At 38.4% G+C, this 20,124-nt stretch overlaps 1 protein-coding gene across 2 annotated transcripts in view; it reads left to right on the top strand.

Moving 5' to 3' along the window:
• SLC9C1 (solute carrier family 9 member C1) overlaps window positions 1–19,827 on the top strand; it is an 89,971-nt gene extending 70,144 nt beyond the window's left edge. For both annotated transcript variants that reach the window (XM_019448346.2, XM_019448347.2), the window contains 6 exons: window positions 5,965–6,096; window positions 6,230–6,415; window positions 8,317–8,443; window positions 9,529–9,575; window positions 16,683–16,770; window positions 19,420–19,827. In XM_019448346.2, the coding sequence (XP_019303891.1) occupies window positions 5,965–6,096; window positions 6,230–6,415; window positions 8,317–8,443; window positions 9,529–9,575; window positions 16,683–16,748 (558 nt within the window). In that variant the 3' untranslated portion in view covers window positions 16,749–16,770; window positions 19,420–19,827. The remainder of the gene's footprint in view (window positions 1–5,964; window positions 6,097–6,229; window positions 6,416–8,316; window positions 8,444–9,528; window positions 9,576–16,682; window positions 16,771–19,419) is intronic.
• The last annotated feature ends 297 nt before the right edge of the window (window positions 19,828–20,124 follow it).

Genomic DNA, 20,124 nt, shown 5'->3' with positions numbered 1-20,124 from the left:
GATCATCACCTGAACCAAAACCAAGAGATGGATGTTAACCAACTGAGTCACCCAGGTGCCCCTTTCTTTAATTAAAAAAAAAAAATTGAGAGAGTAAAAACATATAGATCTAACCAGTTTATAGAAAATTCAGGAAGGAGAGAAACAAGTTAATTGACATCAGAAGGGAATAACTAGCTAAATCCAAAGATGTGGGAGGTCCACAGAATGAATGATCCATTTTTTTTCTCAACACACCAATGACATATAAAAAGGAATGGGAGAAGGAAGAGGGTAAGGGAAAACTTAATGTGTCTATTATTCAGTGATGGATATTAGAATATTTACAAGTAAAATTATATGATACCTGAGATTTTCATAAACATATTATAGCCTTCTGTTTCTGGTTACAGAATAACAATAATGAATTACTAAACAAACAAACATGATAATGTGGTCTATAGTGTGAAAAAAGTGCCCAATGGATAGAAAACAACATTGAAATTGTCCAAAATATGGATTAGGCACTAAATAATTATTGATAATAGATTTGAAGAACTATGTTCTTTGAAATATGTTCAAAAAATTAAAGGAAAATATATCCTTAATGAGAAACGAGATAGAAAATATCAGGATATTGTGGAAATATAGAAAAGAGTCAAATGGAAATTTTAGAACTAAAAACACCTAATTGGAGATAGCAGTAAAAAAGAGTCAAGGGTGCCTGGGTGACTCAGTTGGTTGAGTGTCAGACAGCTTGGGGCTTGTGAGTTCAAGCTCCAAGTGGGGCTCTGTGCTGACAGCTCAGAGCCTGGAGCCTGCTTCGGATTCTGTGTCCCTCTCTCACTCTGCCCCTCCCTCACTCATGCTCTGTCTTTCTCTCTCTCAAGAATAAATAAAACATTACAGAAAACATTTTAAGAGTCAAAGAACTAGAAGACAAATAGTAGAAATAATAAGGAAAGAATAGGTGAAATAGAAGATAAAATAATTGGGGCACCTGGGTAACTCAGTCAGTTGAGCATCCGACTTCGGCTCAGGTCATGATCTCACAGCTCGTGGGTTTGAGCCCCCGTGTCGGACTCTGTGCTGACAGCTCAGAGCCTGGAGCCTGCTTTGGATTCTGTGCCTCCCTCTCTCTCTGCCCCAACCCACTTGCATTCTGTCTCTGTCTCTCTCAAAAATAAACATAAAAAAAAATTAGAAGATAAAATTATTGAAAATGATGAAACTGAAAAAAGGAGGGAACAGAAATTACTAGATCACCGGGGAGAATTAGAGAACTAAGTGATTCCATAAAACGAAACAATATCTGGGAGCACCTGGGTGGCCCAGTCAGGGAGGCATCCAACTTCTGCCACTTAGGTCATGATCTCACAGTTCATGTGTTCAGGCCTTGCCCTGGGTCTAGCTCCCCTCCCTGCCAGGTGCACACAATGGCCAGCTCTGGTCTGGAGAAAGTTGTGCATTTTTGAAAACTCCAAGTTTCAAACGGCTGTTGCAAAATAGAAACTGGTTCTCTTCATATTTCTCATTTGCTAGTCCATGGTCTGGAGAGGTTTTCCTCTTGTGCTAACTCAATACCGCAATTTCACAGCCCCTCTTTTCTTTTTCTCCTTTTGTCTCTCCACAGAAGGGGTTCCATACCCTCTGTGCCTATGCCATTTTATCTCCCCAATTCACATACATGGACCTCAATCCCACCAAGCTGTCTCCCTCCACCTGTGGAGATCCTTCTGCCACTCCACAGATTGATTTTCTGGGTGTTCCAAGTGATTTGACTTCAATTCAGATGTGTTTGAGGGACAAGGGAAATCCTGGTCCCCTTACTTTTCTGCCGTCTTAACTCCTCTCCCCTCCCCCCAGCCTAATCTGATGAAAGAAATTAAGATGTTCCATGCTCTTGGCTTGGAGCAACAAATATTGTTACAGTGTCTGTACTACCCAAAGTAATCTACAGATTTAATGTAACCCCTATCAAAATACCAACAGCATTTTTTCACAGAACTAGAACAAACAATCCTAAAATATGAATGAAACCACAAAAGAATCCAAACAGTGAAAGCAATCTTGAAAAACAAAGCTGTAGGTATTGCAATTCCAGATTTCACATTATAATACAAAGTTGTAGTAATCAAAACAGTATGGTACTGGCACAAAAAGAAACATATAGATCAATGGAATAGAATAAAAAATCCAGAAATAAACCCACAATTATATGGTCATTTGACAAAGGAGACAAGAATAATAAATGGGGGGGAAACAACAGTATCTTCAAAAAATGGTGTTGGGAACACAGGACAGCTACATGCAAAAAAGTAAAATAGACCACTTTTTTACACCATACACAAAAGTAAACTCAAAATGGATTAAGGACCTAAATGTGAGACCTGAAACTATAGAAATCCTAGAATAGAGGTGCCTGACTGTCTCAGTCAGTAGAGCATGTGACTCTTGATCTCACGGTTATGAGTTTAAACCCCATGTTGGGCATAGAGTTGACTTAAATAAATAAATAAATTAAATAAATAAATAAATAAATAATAAAATTTTAGAACAGAGAACAGGTGGTAATTTCTCTGACATTGGCTGTAACAGTACTTTCTAATTATGTCTCCTGAAGCAAGGAAAATAAAAACAAAAATTAACTAGTTGAGACTACATGACAATAAAAACCTTCTGCACAGTGAAGGAAACAACCAACAAAACTAAAAGATAACCAGGTTTCTGGGTGGCTCAGTCAGTTAAACATCTAAATTTGGCTCAGGTTATGATCTCACAGTTCATGAGTTCAAGTCCCACTTTGGGTGAGCTCAAACCCCACTTTGGGTCCACATGAGCCCCACTTCAGGTGAGCCTCACTTTTCTCTCTTTCCCTCTCTCTCTCTCTCTCTCTCTGCCCCTCATGGAATTCTCTCTCCCTCTCCCTCCTTCTCACTTTCTGCCCTTCACTCACTTGTACCCTTTCTCTCTACCTCTCTCTCAAAACAAAACAAAACAAAACACTAAAAGATAACCTACTGAATGGGAGAAGATATTTGCAAATGACATATTTGATAAAGAGTTAGTATCCAAAATATATAAAAAACTTATACAACCCAACACCAGAAAATAAATAATAATCCAATTTTAAAATGGGCAAAACATATAAATAGACATTTCTTAAGAAGACATACAGATGGCCAACAGACACATCACTCATTATAAGGGAAATGCAAATCAAAACTACAATGAGATATCTCCTCACACCTGTCAGAATGGCTAAAATCAAAAACTCAAGGAAAAAAAAAGTGTTCACAAAGATGTGGAAGAAAAGGACCCCTTGTGCACTATTGGTGGGAATGCAAATTAATGCAGCCATGGTGGAAACAGTATGGAGTTTCCTCAAAGAAATTAAGAATAGAACTACCCTAAGATGCACTAATTGCACTGGGTATTTACCCAAAGAATTTGAAAACACTAATTTGAAGGGATATATAGTCAATACTCAAATTGCAATAGTCAATTTATGGAAGCAGCCCAAGCATCCATCAATAGATGAATGGATAAACTGAATGGGTAAACAAGATCTAGTATATATGTATATACAATGGAATATTATACAATGGAATATTATTCAGCCATTAAAAAAGAATGAAATCTTGCCATTTGCATCAACATGGACGGATCTAGAGAGTATAATGCTAAATGAAATAAGTCAGTCAGAGAAAGACAAATGCCATATGATTTCATTGGAATTTAAAAAACAAAGGGGGGAAAGAGAGAGAGAGAGAGAGAGAGAAACTGAAAAACAGATTCTTAACTTTAGAGAATAAACAAGTGGTCACCAGAGGGGAGGAAGATGGGGGGATGGGTGAAATAGGTGAAGAGAATTTAGAGTACACTTACCTTTTTTTTTAAATGTGTTTATTTATTTTTGAGAGAGAGAGACAGAGACAGAGAGCGAGCAGGGGAGGAGCAAAGGGAAAGGAAGACATAGAATCTGAAGCAGCTCCAGGCTCGAAGCTGTTAGCACAGAGCCCGATGAGGGGCTCAAACTTATGGACCATGAGATCATGACCTGAGCTAAAGTTGGATGCTTAACCAACTGAGCCACCCAGGAGCCCCAGGAGTACACTTATCTTGATGAGCACTGACTAATATATGGAATTGTTGAGTTACTATATTATACACCTGAAATTAATATAACACTGTATATTACATACACGTGAATTAAAACTTATAAAAGAATAATGTTAGACAAACTATACTATCTAACTTAAAGCCTTATTATAAATCCTTATAATCAAAACCATGTGGAATTAGCTTAAGATTAAGACAATATAGATCAGTGGAATAAGGAAGAAAATCCAGAAACAGATTCATATATACACAGTCAATCGATCTTTAACAATAATATCATTTTCAACAAACGATCCTGAAAATTCCAAATATCCACATGGAAGCTATGAGCCTTGGCCCCACACACTATGCACAAAAATTGATTTGGAATGATTGTAGACTTAAACATTAAAATTAGAGCTACAAAAATTCTAAAGGGACACAAAGATCTTGATGTAGGCAAAGATTTCTTCCAGGACACAAAAAACACTAACCATAAAAGGAAATACTGATAAATGGAATGTCACTCGTATTAAAATCTTCTTCTGTTTTAAAGGACACCATAAAGAATATGGAACACAGACGGTCGGGAATTTTTCACAGTATCTATCTGAAAAATTACTTGACAATGGAACTTATAAAGAATTCTTACAACTCAAAAATGAGAAGACAAATCACCAAATTAAAAATTGGGAAAAATGGGGTGCCTATGTGGCTCAGTTGGCTAAGTTCCCTCCAACTCTTGGTTTCAGCTCAGGTCACGATCTTGAGTTTGAGCCCTGCATCAGTCTCGCGCTGGCAGCACAAAACCTGCTTTGGATTCTCTCTCTCCGTCTTTCTCTCTGCCCTTCCCTTACTCAAGCTGTCTCTGTCTCTCTCAAAATAAATAAATAAACTTAAAAAAATTGTTTTTAATTACACAAAGGATTTGAACAAACATTTCACAAAAGAAGAAGCACATAGAGAAGATGCTTGATATCATTAGCTCTCAGAGAAATTCAGATTAAAAGTCGTGATGAGGTATCACTACATACCCACTACTTCGGCTAAAAATAAAGATAATGAGTACCACGTATTGGCAAGGACATAAAGCAACTAAAATTCCCACCCATGGCTGATGAGACTGTAAAATGTCTCAACCCTTTCTTATAAAGTTAAACACACAATTACCATATTACCCAGCAATACCACTCGTACATACTTACCCATGAGAAATAAAAAGCAACATACACAGTGTCTTGTATATTCTTAATAGCTTATTCCTGATAGCCAATATTCTGATCATTGCTAGCATTGGCATTTTACTGTTAGTTAAAAAGTTTACTTCTGGGGCGCCTGGATGGCGCAGTCGGTTAAGCGTCTGACTTCAGCCAGGTCACGATCTCGCGGTCCGTGAGTTCGAGCCCCGCGTTGGGCTCTGGGCTGATGGCTCGGAGCCTGGAGCCTATTTCCGATTCTGTGTCTCCCTCTCTCTCTGCCCCTCCCCCGTTCATGCTCTGTCCCAAAAATAAATAAAAAACGTTGAAAAAAAAATTAAAAAAAAAAAAAAAGTTTACTTCTCTAAAATAATGTATTTTTAGAAATATTCATATCTTTAGTTAAAGTTTAAATAATTTTTTATACTTTATTTTCTTTTTTTTTCAGAATCTATAACAATAATAACGAACATCTCATTGGAGCATGTAGCCTTTTAATATTTAATTTATGACAAAATCACACCAATATTTACTACTGTACACATCTTATCAGATTTCCAGGCAACAACATGAATGTTACATCATTTAAATTCTTAGTTTTAATGTTATATGTAAATGAGGAAACCTTATATCCTTAAACTATAGGTGTACAGAATGAAATATTAAATTTGTATCCTCCTTTTTTCAGACATGTTTTATTCCCAAAAGTCACTTGTATGAAGCTTTTGAGCAATGTTGTCCTCACATTGAATATAAAATGTGGCTAAAACTTGGTCTTTCTATTACTGCCAAAAAAATCAGGGAACGTTTATCTTATAAGGTAAGAAGTGTTTGTATGAACTCACTCTTCTCTCTGAATGGAGTTTTATTAAAGTACTGTTATTAATTAACTATTTAGGAATTTATATTAAACCTTATAAACCATAGGTTATGAAACTGTGTTTTCCTTGTAGGATTGGAACTACAAGATGCAATTAAAACTCTGTAACGTCTGCATAAAAGACATACCAAAGAACACCAAAACTGATATCTATGATGAAACTGTAATCTATGTCATTCTCATACATGGAGCTGTAGAAGATTGTCAGTTACGGAAAGCTTATAAGGCACCTTCTTTAATTCCTATAACATGCTATCAGGTAGGGAAATGTTGATTCATGTCTTCGGGTCAATATGCCATATGTCCAACAATGTGTTAACATTACAAAAATTGCCACTTTGCCACCTTTCCATCCTCTCCCTTTCCCTTACCACTCCAGAAGCACACATACACAGCACACACACCCCAAGTCCGCTGATACCTTTGGCAAAGGGTAGCCCAAACACCAAGATATCCCTGTTCAATGTTAATGAGGCTGGCCAAGTTGTACCTTTTGGCTATAGTTAGATTTTGGTGCTGTTGTAAATAACAAAAGAGGGTCTATTAAGTTCATTTACACAATGCAGAAGGACCACTTTCTCTGGACTGCATCAACAGTACTCTAGAAAGGCTCTGCCAGGCCCATGCTGAACTGAGTATCAGTGGTATTTCCTCAGCTACTTTTCAAGTGAATATAGAAGTGAAAGACTCCTCATATTTTTTTTTTTTTTTTTAATTTTTTTTAACGTTTATTTATTTTTGAGACAGAGAGAGACAGAGCATGAACAGGGGAGGGGCAGAGAGAGAGGGAGACACAGAATCTGAAACAGGCCCCAGGCTCTGAGCTGTCAGCACAGAGCCTTGACGCGGGGCTCGAACTCATGGACCGTGAGATCATGACCTGAGCCGAAGTCGGACGCTTAACCGACCAAGCCACCCAGGCGCCCCAAGACTCCTCATATTTAAGCTCTGTGTGTGTGTGTGTGTGTGTGTGTGTGTGTGTGTGTGTGTGTTGGGTAGCATAAGAGAGGCACATGTCAGGAGGAATCAGGGGACATACAAAACATAGCTACAGAAAGTAAATTGAAAGAGGTACCTAGAGTCAATTAAATTAGGCATATATTTTTAAGCAATTAATATATGACAGAAACAGTGCTAGATGCTAAAGTGATCAAGACAAATGAGATCTGCAGCTTGCCCTCAAAAAATCTGCCAACTAAGTGAAAAGAAAAACATATAAATATATTAAGAAAACGTGTGCAGCTATGATAGAAGTACTTACAGGGTAGATTTGAGACACAAGAAAAACATGAGGTGGGGATAAGAGGAATCCCAAGGTGAGAAGGGGTCAGAAGAAAAAATTTTCTGAGTGGACGCCACCAGCACCAACGTGATAGCCACATGAGAGGAAGTAAGACATTACTCTTAACTGTGGTGCTCCCTACCTCTATGCTTGAATACATAATAACAGAGCTTGGGTGTGGGTGCTGGTTGGGAATTTAGATGGCCAACTAAGAGATTCTCAAGGCAGCCTAAAACCTACCCAAGTCTGTCTACTCTCCTAGACAGAAAGCCCCACTTACTGTAGATTTGAGTACCAATGTGACTCCAAAAATACCAAAACCACCCACAGGTTGAAGGATTTCTTGAAATCCACTATTTAAAAAGAATTAATGTTTATTTAGTTTTGAAGGAAAGAGAGACAAAGCGTGCGCAGGGAGGGGCAGAGAGAGAGGGAGACACAGAATCAGAAGCAGGCTCCAGGCTCTGAGCTGCAGCACAGAGCTGTGAGATCATGACCTGAGCCCAATTAGGACACTTAAGTAGGACACAACTAAGCCACACAGGCACCCTGAAATCCACTATTTTTTAAACTTTCTTTTCGCCACATAGAAAATCTCTCTGGGTGATGTTTTAAAGGACCGTTAATGATTAACTCTTAATCATTTTTCTCATTTGTAAGAGAAATGAGCGAAACTTTAAAAATCAGTGAAAGTATATGGAATATTGAGTTTCAAAAAGCCAACACATCCAGGTATTTTAAGGTAGCTGTCTCATACTTATGTTTACTTTTCAGCCCAGATATTTAGAGAGGTCTTGAGATAGTTAGGAGCTTACCAGAGAAACATTTAGTTGTATGATACATACTCATTTATTACCTTATATTCTGTCAAACTTCAGGTGCAAGGCACTGAAGATTTCACAAAGGTAATGATTGTTCAAAATTTCGTTGATGTGAAAAAATTCAGATGGAACACTAGAAAGTATGTACCTTCACGTAAAGCATCTCTTCCAACAACACCAACATGTGAGTTAGATTTCTTTGAGTAACTGAGAACTTACTTTCCATTTATAAAATACCCATAGATGTATTTGGGAACTATTGTATGGATTCTATCTAGAGCATTGAGAAATAATTTTAATTGCCATATTTGATATCCAATGGGTGAATTCAGACTGAGAATATCCATGTTATGGTAGAAATTATTCTATATTTCAACTATAAAAATAAACATGTATAATCATGTAATCAAAATAATATGGGGAAAAAGTTTAATGAGAGAATTTTAGCTCTTCCCCCAAATTAAAATATTTTATATAGTAGTAATAATGACAGTAGTGTTGTACTGCGTGACTGTTCCAATTACCAGTGGGCCCGGCATTCATTCTCAACACACATTAACATAAATGTGTTTGAGACGATAGAACAATAGGTAATTTTTTCTCTTTCTAAACTTTGTTTGTTACATAATCGTTTTTAAAATGCATTTATTGGGGCGCCTGGGTGGCGCAGTCGGTCAGGCGTCCGACTTCAGCCAGGTCACGATCTCGCGGTCCGCGAGTTCGAGCCCCGCATCGGGCTCTGCGCTGATGGCTCGGAGCCTGGAGCCTGTTTCCGATTCTGTGTCTCCCTCTCTCTCTGCCCCTCCCCCATTCATGCTCTGTCTCTCTCTGTCCCAAAAATAAATAAAAAACGTTGAAAAAAAAAAATGCATTTATTTATCTATTTTCAGAGAAAGAGAGAGAGAGCAAGCAGGGGAGGGGCAGGGAGAGAGAGAGAGAGACAATCTCAAGCAAGCTCTGTGCTGTCAGCACAGAGCCAGATGCAGGGCTTGAACTCATGAACCGTGAGAGCATGACCTGAGCCAAAATCAAGAGTGGGACACTTAACCAACTGACTCACCCAGGTGTCACTACATAATGTTTATTATAAAAGACTTTTAAGCCTTTTTTGAAAAAAGTGACCCTTCTTCCCACCAATTGAGTTTACCACCAATTTCAAATCACAGGCCCTGAGTGTGAATGATTAAACCTGGTCTAATGTGATAGTTGGATTAATTGAAATAGTCCTTTGTTTCAGTGCTTGAACTAACACAGTCTTTTTCGAACCAGCTACAAGCAGACTATATAAAGATCTTCAATGTGAAACAAAGAGTGAGGTAAGTTAAAACAGTACTTTTAAAAGCTTTATTTTGGGGAAAAGAGAGTCTGGAATTTAAACTCTTAATCGGGAGGAGTTTACCTGCTAATCATTTTACAGATTTCGATATGAGCACTGTCTCTTAGACTAGGGTACAGTGGAAATTGTATTTATATTTTTAGCTAAATATTAAATAAATGACAAATAGAAAGGAAGTTCAGAAGATACCAGAATGTTCCTTTTGAATATTAGCAACCACGTACTACTGGGGTGGCAAGGGTTGTCATGTACACGAGCTCCTCCCATGTTTCCACCTGGGGCTGAAATTTTGACTGGTCTGAAGCCTTCATTGCTACCTTGGCTTTGCATCCAGGAGCTCCCAACCTGAAGACAGTTTGCCCGATTATCCACAAGGCCTGTCACAAAGCAGGAGCTCCGTAATAAATGCACTAATTTAATCTACCCCAGGCTAACCTAAGTTCTTCAGAAAATCCCCTAAATATTAATTTTACACTCTGCTATGAACTTGGATAGGTAATTTGGGGATCTTGGGATCTTCAAAATCCTGGGCCAACTTTACAGCAAGATCCCAAGTTATGAAACAGTGTAGGGCCCTGGAAATGAAACTGGGGCAGAGGAATAAAATGGAAGTACCTCACTACATCTACACCAGCCTGCCTGTAGACTGAATCCTTGAGAGTTCCAGATAGGGTAGAGAATTTATTTTTAAATCTAGTTTGTGCCAAGCTGTTTGTATTACTCCAGGAGATGCTGATTATAATACCCAGAACCTGAGAGATGTCTGCTAAAAATATACAAGCCAGAAAATTGTGTATTTGGTTATTAGAAATAGGTTTTACATCAAGTCCATTTTGCCCATTAGCACTGCATATGTAACTCTGAGAACGCATGCTGCTTCTCCCCTGAATCTCTACTCACAAATGTATGTTGAATGAAAGGTGATTACAGGTTCTGTGGGGGAGGTGTTTCTCTTGTGTCTCTCTGATCTTCAAGAGGCCAACACTTCTCTTAAATACTCATTGCCCATCCCCTGCATAAAAGCAGGAAGTTCACTCCCTCCCTTAATATTTTGGGGTCTTTCTGGGGCACCTGGGTGGGTCAGTCAGATAAGCATCTGACTTTGGCTCAGGTCATGATCTCGTGGTTGAGAGTTTGAGCCTCACGTGGGCCTCTGTGCCGACAGCTCAGAGCCTGGAGCCTGCTTCAGAATCTTTGTCTCCCTCTGTCTCTGACCCTACCCCGTTCAATGCTCTGTCTCACTCTGTCTCGAAAATAAATATATCATCTAATCAAAAACCAACAAGGAAACAATGGCTTTGAATGACACATTGGACCAGATGGACTTAACAGATATATTCAGAACATTCCATCCTAAAGCAGCATAATATACACTCTTCTCCAGTGTAAATGGAACATTCTCCAGAATAGACCATATACTGCCACACAAATCAGCCCTAAGTAAGTACAAAAAGATCGAGATCATACCGTGCATATTTTCAGACCACAACGCTATGAAACTCGAAATCAACCACAAGAAAAAATTTGGAAAGGTAACAAATACTTGGAAACTGAAGAATATCCTACTACAGAATGAATGGGCTAACCAAGCACTTAAAAAGGAAATTAAAAAGTATATGGAAGTCAATCAAAATGATAACACCAAAACCGAAAACCTCTGGGATGCAGCAAAGGCAGTCATAAGAGGAAAGTATATAGCAATCCATGCCATCCTAAAGAAGGAAGAAAGATCTCAGACACACAACCTAACTTACACCTTAAGAAGTTGGGGAAAGAACAGCAAATAAAACCCAAAACCAGCAGAAGACAGGAAATAATAAAGACTAGAGCAGAAATTAATGCTATTGAAACCAAAAACAAACAAACAAACAAACAAAAAACAGTAGAACAGATCAATGAAACCAGAAGCTGGTTCTCTAAAAGAATTTAAAAAATTGATAAACCACTAGCCAGTTTGATCAAAAAGAAACAGGAAAGGATCCAAATAAATAAAATCAAGAATGAAAGAGGAGAGATCACAACAAACACAACAGAAATAAAAACAATAATAAGAGAATATTATGAGCAACTATATGCCAATAAAATGGGTAATCTGGAAGAAATGGACAAATTCCTAGAAACATATACACTAGCAAAACTGAAATAGGAAGAAATAGAAAATTTGAACAGACCCATAACCAGTAAGGAAATTGAAGTAGTAATCAAAACTCTCCCAAAAAACAAGAGTCCAGGGCCAGATGACATTCCAGGGGAATTCTACCAAACATTTAAGGAATAGTTAACACCTATTCTCTTGAAACTATTCCAACAAATAGAAATGGAAGGAAGACTTCCAAACTATTTCTATGAAGCTGGCATTACCTTCATTCCAAAACCAGAGACCCCACTAAAAAGGAAAACTGTGGACCAGTTTCCCTGATGAACATGGATGCAAAAATCCTCAACAAGATATTAGCCACCCAATCCAACAAACCATTGAAAAAATTATTCACCACGAGCAAGTGGGATTTGTACCTGGGATGCAGGGCTGGTTCAATATCCACAAAACAATTAACATGATTCATCACATCAATAAAAGAAAGGACAAGAACCATATGATCCTCTCAACAGATGCAGAGAAAGCATTTGACAAAATACAGCATCCTTTCTGGATAAAAACTCTCAAGAAAGTAGGGATAGAAGGAGCATACCTTGAGATCATTAAAACCATATATGAATGACCCAACGCTAATATCATCCTCAGTGGGGAAAAACTGAGAGCTTTCCCCTTAAGGTCAGGAACAAGACAGGGATGTCCACTCTCACCACTGTTATTCAACATAGTACTGGAAGTCTTAGCCTCTGGATTCAGGCAACACAAAGAAATAAAAGGCATCCAAATCAGCCAGGAGGAGGTCAAACTTTCACTCTTCTCAGATGACATGATACTTTATATGGAAAACCCAAAAGGTTCCACCAAAAAACTGCTAGAACTGAATCATCAATTCAGCAAAGTTGCAGGATATAAAATCAATGCACAGAAGTCGGTTGCATTCCTATACACCAACAATGAAGTGACAGAAAGAGAAATCAAGGAATCGATCCCATTTACAGTTGCACCAAAAACCATAAAATACCTAGGAATAAATCTAACCAAAGAGGTGAAAAATCTATACACTGAAAACTATAGAAAGCTTATGAAAGAAATTGAAGAAGACACAAAAAAATAGAAAAAGATTCCATGCTCCTGGATAGGAAGAACAAATATTGTTAAAATGTCAATACTACCCAAAGCAATCTACATATTCAGTGTAATCCCTATCACCGTAACACAAGCATTCTTCACAGAGCTAAAGCAAACAATTCTAAAATTTGTATGGAACCAGAAAAGATCCCAAATAGCCAAAACAATCTTGAAAAAGAAAACCAAAGCAGGAGGCATCATAATCTCAGACTTCAAACTAAACTACAAAGCTGTAATTATCAAGACAGTATGGTCCTGGCACAAGAACAGACATTCAGATCAATGGAACAAAATAGAGAACCCAGAAATGGACCCACAAATGTATGGCCAACTAATCTTTGACAAAGCAGGAAAGAATATCCAATGGAATAAAGACACTCTCTTCAGCAAGTGGTGCTGAAAAAACTGGACAGCAACATGCAGAAGAATGAACCTGGACCACTTTCTTGCACCATACACAAAAATAAACTCAAAATGGATGAAAGACCTAAATGTAGGACAGGAAGCCATCAAAATCCTCGAGGAGAAAGCAGGCAAAAATCTCTTTGATCTTGGCTGCAGCAACTTCTTATTCAACACATCTCCAGAGGCAAGGGAAACAAAAGCAAAAATGAACTACTGGGACCTCATCAAAATAAAAAACTTCTGCACAGAGAAGGAAACAATCAGCAAAACTCAAAGGCGACCAAAAGAATAGGAGAAGATATTTGCAAATGACATATCAGATAAAGGGTTAGTATCCAAAATCTATAAAGAACTTATCAAACTCAACACCCAAAAAACAAAGAATCCAGTGAAGAAATGGGCAAAAGACATGAACAGACACTTCTCCAAAGAAGACATCCAGATGGCCAACCGACACATGAAAAAATGCTCAACATCACTCATCATCAGGGAAATACAAATCAAAACCACCTCACACCTGTCAGAATGGCTAACATTAACAACTCAGGCAACAACAGATGTTGGCCAGGATGCAGAGAAAGAGGATCTCTTTGGCATTGTTGGTGGGGATGAAAGCTGGTACAGCCACTCTGGAAAACAGTATGGAGGTTCCTCAAAAAACTAAAAATAGAACTACCCTACCACTCAGCAATTGCACTACTAGGCATTTATCCAAGGGATACCGGTGTGCTGTTTTGAAGGGACACATGCACCCCCATGTTTATAGCAGCACTATCAACAATAGCCAAAGTATGGAAAGAGCCCAAATGTCCATCGATGGATGAATAGAAAAAAATGGATAAAGTATAACTCGGCAATCAAAAAGAATGAAATCTTGCCATTTGCAACTATGTGGATGGAACTGGAGGGTATTATGCTAAGTGAAATCAATCAGTCAGAGAAAGACAAAAATCGTATGACTTCACTCATATGAGGACTTTAAGAGACAAAACAGATGAACATAAGGGAAGGGAAACAAAAAGAATATAAAAACGGGGAGGGGGACAAAACAGAAGAGACTCATAAATATGGAGAACAAACAGGGTTACTGGAAGGGTTGTGAGAGGGGGGATGGGCTAAATGGGTAAGGGGCACTAAGGAATTTACTCCTGAAATCATTGTAGCACTATATGCTAACTAATTTGGATGTAAATTTTAAAAAATAAAAAGTAAAATTAAAAAAAATTTTAATAAAAAAATAAATACAAACATTAAAAAAAATTTTTTTTAATATTTTGGGGTCTTTCTGGGGAATCTTTTCCTCAAACATTTCCTGGTTGTTGCTCAGTGCCTGGAACTGTAGACCGAATAGCATAGGAGTTGAGAATATAGGCTTTAGCATGAGATTCCTGGTTTACTTCCTGGTTCCATCACTTATTAGCCACATGACCTTGGACAGTTTTCTTAACCTGTTTAAGCATCACTTCCTGCATCTAGACAACAGGAATGATAACCATACGTATCTCGTGTAGTGCTGCCATGCAGATTAAAGAAATGGAAAGTACACTGCATAGCGTTTGGCACATAACAAGCAATCTGTACCCATTAATTTCTGTTACTCTCTGCTAACCCCTTCTTAACATGGTAGACTACTCCAAACTTCTTGTGCCCTCCAGGCACTAAATTTCTAAAACAATAGGGATACAGGCATCTCCTCTAATTCTCTCAAACATGGCTGCTGCTGAAGACTAGGAAATAACAAAGGGAAATTACAATTTCAAAAATGAAGAAGATGAGGAGAACACTTAAGACAAAATGTTAGATTGCCGGAGTCCAACTCCAGCAGGTCCAGGGGCTCCCGAAGGATGAATGACATCGGCGAAAAAGTGAAAAAAATAAAATAAAAATAAAAATGGACTGGCTGCTTTATTGTGTTGAACTGGCTGTTTTATTGTGGCAAACGTGGCATTATATATTTGTTAGCAATTTCCTTGTAGCATGCATCATCTATGTTTTCTAGCATTACCTAATTCTAAAAATGTTCCTATGGGTAATCACCCTTTAAGGAATAACATGGTTATTTTCTCATAACGTTCCTTCCTGCCCTTTGCTTATTGATTAATTTCTTACGTTATTTTCATTATGTATCTACATTTATCTATAATCTATAGAGCATTTGCTTTGCTGTTTTCATGAAAGGTCATCTATCTCTCAACACCTCAAGTGGAACAGTTACAGGGACATGACCTCTTAGTTGTTTCCTTGAACCATTTGTGGCTTGAGGAACAAAAATGTTCCCCTCGGTGTGAGATGCCAGGAGGGGGCCAGGAGGGCCTTAGGAACCACACCTTATACATTCTCAGAGACACAATGCACCTAGGAACTAATGGACCATTCTGTACTTTAACCGACTAGGTTCAGTCATCATCTGGAATGCCTCCTGGGGGCCAAGTGGGCCTACGAGTTGGAGTAACTTGTGCCCATAGATACACTCCTCTGTTGCCGGTGTGGGGCTTTCAAATCCATTTGCCCCTCCTTGGCTGGGAAATATATGGGGCTATCCTTCCTTCAGGTAGAGGAGTCTTTATAGGGGGTGGCAAGGGCTAAACGTAGGGCCGCACAATTTCCTTGTGGAACCTTATTTCTTTCCCCAATAGTTCTTTTCCCAGGGGGCCTGTCTAGGGCAATTCCCCAACAGACAATTCCCCAGGTACTTTTATTAAGGCCAAATTACATAAAAGTGGAAGTACAAGAAGTTTCACTGTCTATGGGCCGCCCTGCAGTCCCGATCCGTCCACTGCCTGGGGCCCTGCCATCAGGCTGGTTGGATTGGATAGCTCGGCTTCCAGCATTAGATGGTACCTGGAGGCCACTGGTTAGCCTTTCTTTCTCCTTAGCCTGGGCAGCCTGCCTCACTCATAGGAGTCAGCTTAATAGTAGATATTGAAGAACTGAGTGAGAAGCCAGGGAAGCTAATGATCTCCCTGTACAGATTCCCCCAAAGTGCTCCGTTTTCATAATTAAAAAAAAAAAAACTGATTGCGTGAGGCGGTTAATATAGAGAAAATAGTGTGGAAATGAGAGACAGTTTATTAAATGGTAAAAACACCACCGAGTGAGTCTTATGGAGACAATTGTCAACTTGTGTTATTTAGTAAATGCTTTTTCTCCCTGATGTTAGATCCTGGTTATGGGTGTTTCTGGGCCAGTTCCCTTCCTCCTCCCCCAACCCCTCCTCCCACCACACTCTAGAACTGTGGCTATACCTTTACATAATAAAAAGTCCCATGCCCCAAATCCAGCAGCTCCTTACAAAGTGTTCTGGCGTCCAGGATGAAGCACACAGCGCTGCCAATGCCAGAAGTTCTAATTCTCAGTCCCCTGCTCTGTAGACCAGATTTGACATCTGTCCTGCTTTATAAATCGGACTCTTATTAATAGTCTCAGAATTTGACTCCTATCTCCTATCTCCATTTCTAGATTCAAGAATCTACAGGGCTATTGGATAGTATCAAGGAAGAAATGGACGTCTATGAGGTCATCTAGAATAAAACTAAATGAAAATCTGGTAAGCTGCCTCAGTTTCCTCAATGTGATCCGGATCATGCCTGTCTTTGGAGATACAGGCTAAAGCCATGTTTATGTGGCTCTTTTGTGACAGTGTGAATTATATCACTTTCCACTAGCCATTATTTGCAATATGGTCACTTTCCAATAGCCAGTTCATTCTTCTAATGACACTATTTCCAAATTCTAACTTGGAAAATTAACTTTAAAATAAGAATCCTTGATCTAGATTTCTGAAAACTTTATAGACTCATGGTCTCCTCTCTACATTCTACTACTGAATTGTACATGCAAAACTGGCTGCCCCCCAACCCAGGAAGTCATTTTTCAGGCTGCCATGTATGATGGAAGATATAAACAGGTAGTTCGTGATGACTTTAATTTTCAAGTTTCTGTTCTAGTTAAGGAAGCAAAACTGATTAGAAGGCAGTTATATAACAATACAAGATACACTGTGGAGAGTGGCAGCTTAAACTCAAAGGAATCCAAAGAGAAACAACTCTTGTTTTACATAAACACGGCCTTTGTTGAGAAGGGAAGAGGATGTTTAGAAAAGGGACACAAGACAGCAAGACGTTTAGGGAGTAGACCAGTCTGCTGGCTGTTGGTTGTTCAAAATGCAGCACCAATGGGGAAATATATATATATATATATATATATATATATATATATATATATATATATATATATATTATATATATATATAGAGAGAGAGAGAGAGAGAGAGAGAGAGCGTGTGCATGCTTTATATGATTCTAATCTACATAAAGCATATCTCTGGGTTAAAAAATGACCTTCAGATAAATCTTTGTATCTCCATTTAAAAACTTCTAATTCTTAGATGCTACTTCCTGTGACAAAGACCGTTTTAAAAATAGATTAAGGGCACCTGGGTGATTCAGTTGGTTGAGTGTCTGACTCTTGATTTTGACTCAGGTCATGATCCCACAGTTGTGGGATCAAACTCCATGTCTGGCTCTGAGCTGAGCCTAGAGCCTATTTGGGATTCTCTCTCTCTTGCACTCTCTACCCCTCCCCCAGTAGCGGTTTGCTCCCTCCCTCACTCTCTCTCAAAAATAAACATGTGGTTTATATATACAATAAAATACTACTTGGCAATGAGAAAGAATGAAATCATGCCATTCACAGCAATGTGGACCTGGAAGGTATTATGCTGAGTGAAATAAGGCAGCCAGAGAAAGACACATACCATGTTTTCACTCATATGTGGATCTTGAGAAACTTAACAGAAGACCATGGGGGAAGGGAAGGGGAAAAAAATAGTTACAAATAGAGAGGGAGGGAGGCAAACCACAAGAGAGTCTTAAATATGGAGAACAATCTGAGGGTGGATGTGGGAGGTGGGGGACAGGGGAAAATGGGTGATGGGCATTGAGGACGGCACTTGTTGGGATGAGCACTGCATGTTGTATGTCAACCAATCTGACAATAAATTGTATTCATGAAAAACTATTTGCAAGAATTATTTGTATTATGATCAACATCTTTACCTGGGAAAAGTATATGCAAAATTATCAGGAAAACACCATGACTCCAATAGACAAATTTAAGGAAATTTGCCTTCAGGAAATTTTTCTTCAGGAAAAAGACAATACCCAGACTATAGAGAAAATAAGAAGCATGAAATAAAATAACGAAGTATCAACATTTGCTTTTTCAAATTAACAAATTTTATTCCATGGTAACATCTGTTTCCTTTGAAATAGAGTTGATGAAACAGAAATGAAAATACTTTTCTTATATTTTGCTGGTAGATGAGCAAAAGGAATTTGAAACAAAAGTCATAAAAATGTTCATACACTTTGACTCCATGAATTTGCTTTTGGGAACCAATCCAAAGAGAATAATCCAAAGTAGTGAAGTGGACATATGTACAAACTGTCCAGTGCACCAGTATTTCTAATGCCAAAAAATTAAAAAGAGTCCCAAGTGTCCAATAGTAAGAAAGTATTTAATTTCGCTACAGAACATCCATTAGAGGAAATATCATCCAACCATTAAAAAGGTTAGTTGTATACAGTACAATGTAAAATATGAAAAGGAAGACAAACCCATACATACAGCTTTTTTAACATGAAAATAATCCAGAAGAGATAAACCCAAATGTTTCAATTAGGTGTTAGAAAGGTAAGAGTAGGGATGGGTGTGCTCACTTCTCTTATTTTACATAGTTTTATTGACCTTGTAATGAACAACATGATTGTAAAACTACTAAGCATTATTCCAATATACATGATCTGAAAGTTGTCACCCTTTACACTTGGCACTGGGGGCGATCCCAGTGCTGTGAGAAGGAGTGGTAACAGCCAGAGCTAAGACTCAGTGTTTCCCACAATGACACATCATGCTCCTGACAGTCCATAAACTGTCCCTGTCCAGTTCAGCAAGCCCCAGTGGCTTCCTGGACTCTGACTCCCAGTTTATACCACACTACCACCACTTTGTGAATCAGGAGTAACTCACATTTCACCCAACGTCCTTCCTCACGTTTAGCAATAATGACCAGGAGGTATTTCCTGCGGGAATGAAACTGACCCTCTAGTATATCCTGTTTGGGGTTGTAAGTCAATGTTGAAAGACTGAAAGTTCTTTTACATCTGTTTTTTTTTTCCCTTCCTACCTCTGTTAGGAATGGTTGACAATACTATTTTGAAAACTGACGCATGTAACGGCGCTGTTGTCACAAGATGCCTCCTGTTTTGAATGTGCTTTGAAACACATTTCCCTGCATCAGAAGGGAGTAAGTTCAAGCTGGATCCTGTGTGGATGATCCTGGTGCCACATGGAAATATGTATGCACCTTGCAACCATTCCATCTAAAACATATTTCTTGGAAAATTTTCTTCATTTAAAATATCTATTAATTTAAGTATCTAGAACATCTCAGAAAATCATAGAACAAATTTTAGTTTTAGAGCCAGAAAATAAGCTTAGGCCACCTAGATAGTTTGCATAATGCTCTTAGAGTAAAAATGGTTTGATTCATTTTGTGAAAAACAGAACACTAATAAAACGCAGTTTAAATGTTGATCTTAAACCAAGTATTGATTTCTGTCATTCATTGTACTTCACTTATTTGGGGAGCACTCAGTGAATTAAAATAGTAAAGAATGGAAACTGATTTAGACTTACACAATGTAACTCAGTCCTAAATGAAACTTCCAGTGTCCATTTTGTTCATCGATTCACTACAACAACGAGCCCGATGCCTGGCATCCTTTTAAAAAATAATCCCAACCAGTTAAGAGCTGTTGCATGCTTTCTATATGCTAGGTGTTTAACAAATGCGTATGTAATCCTCACAACAAGCATGAGAGGTAGGTACTATTATTTC

Source organism: Panthera pardus, unplaced genomic scaffold (assembly GCF_024362965.1).
Source record: "Panthera pardus isolate Hobbes unplaced genomic scaffold, ASM2436296v1 HiC_scaffold_16, whole genome shotgun sequence".
NCBI classification, from domain to species: domain Eukaryota; kingdom Metazoa; phylum Chordata; class Mammalia; order Carnivora; family Felidae; genus Panthera; species Panthera pardus.
The sequence above is the reverse complement of the archived record's forward strand: the minus strand, read 5'-3'. Positions and strand labels throughout refer to the sequence as shown.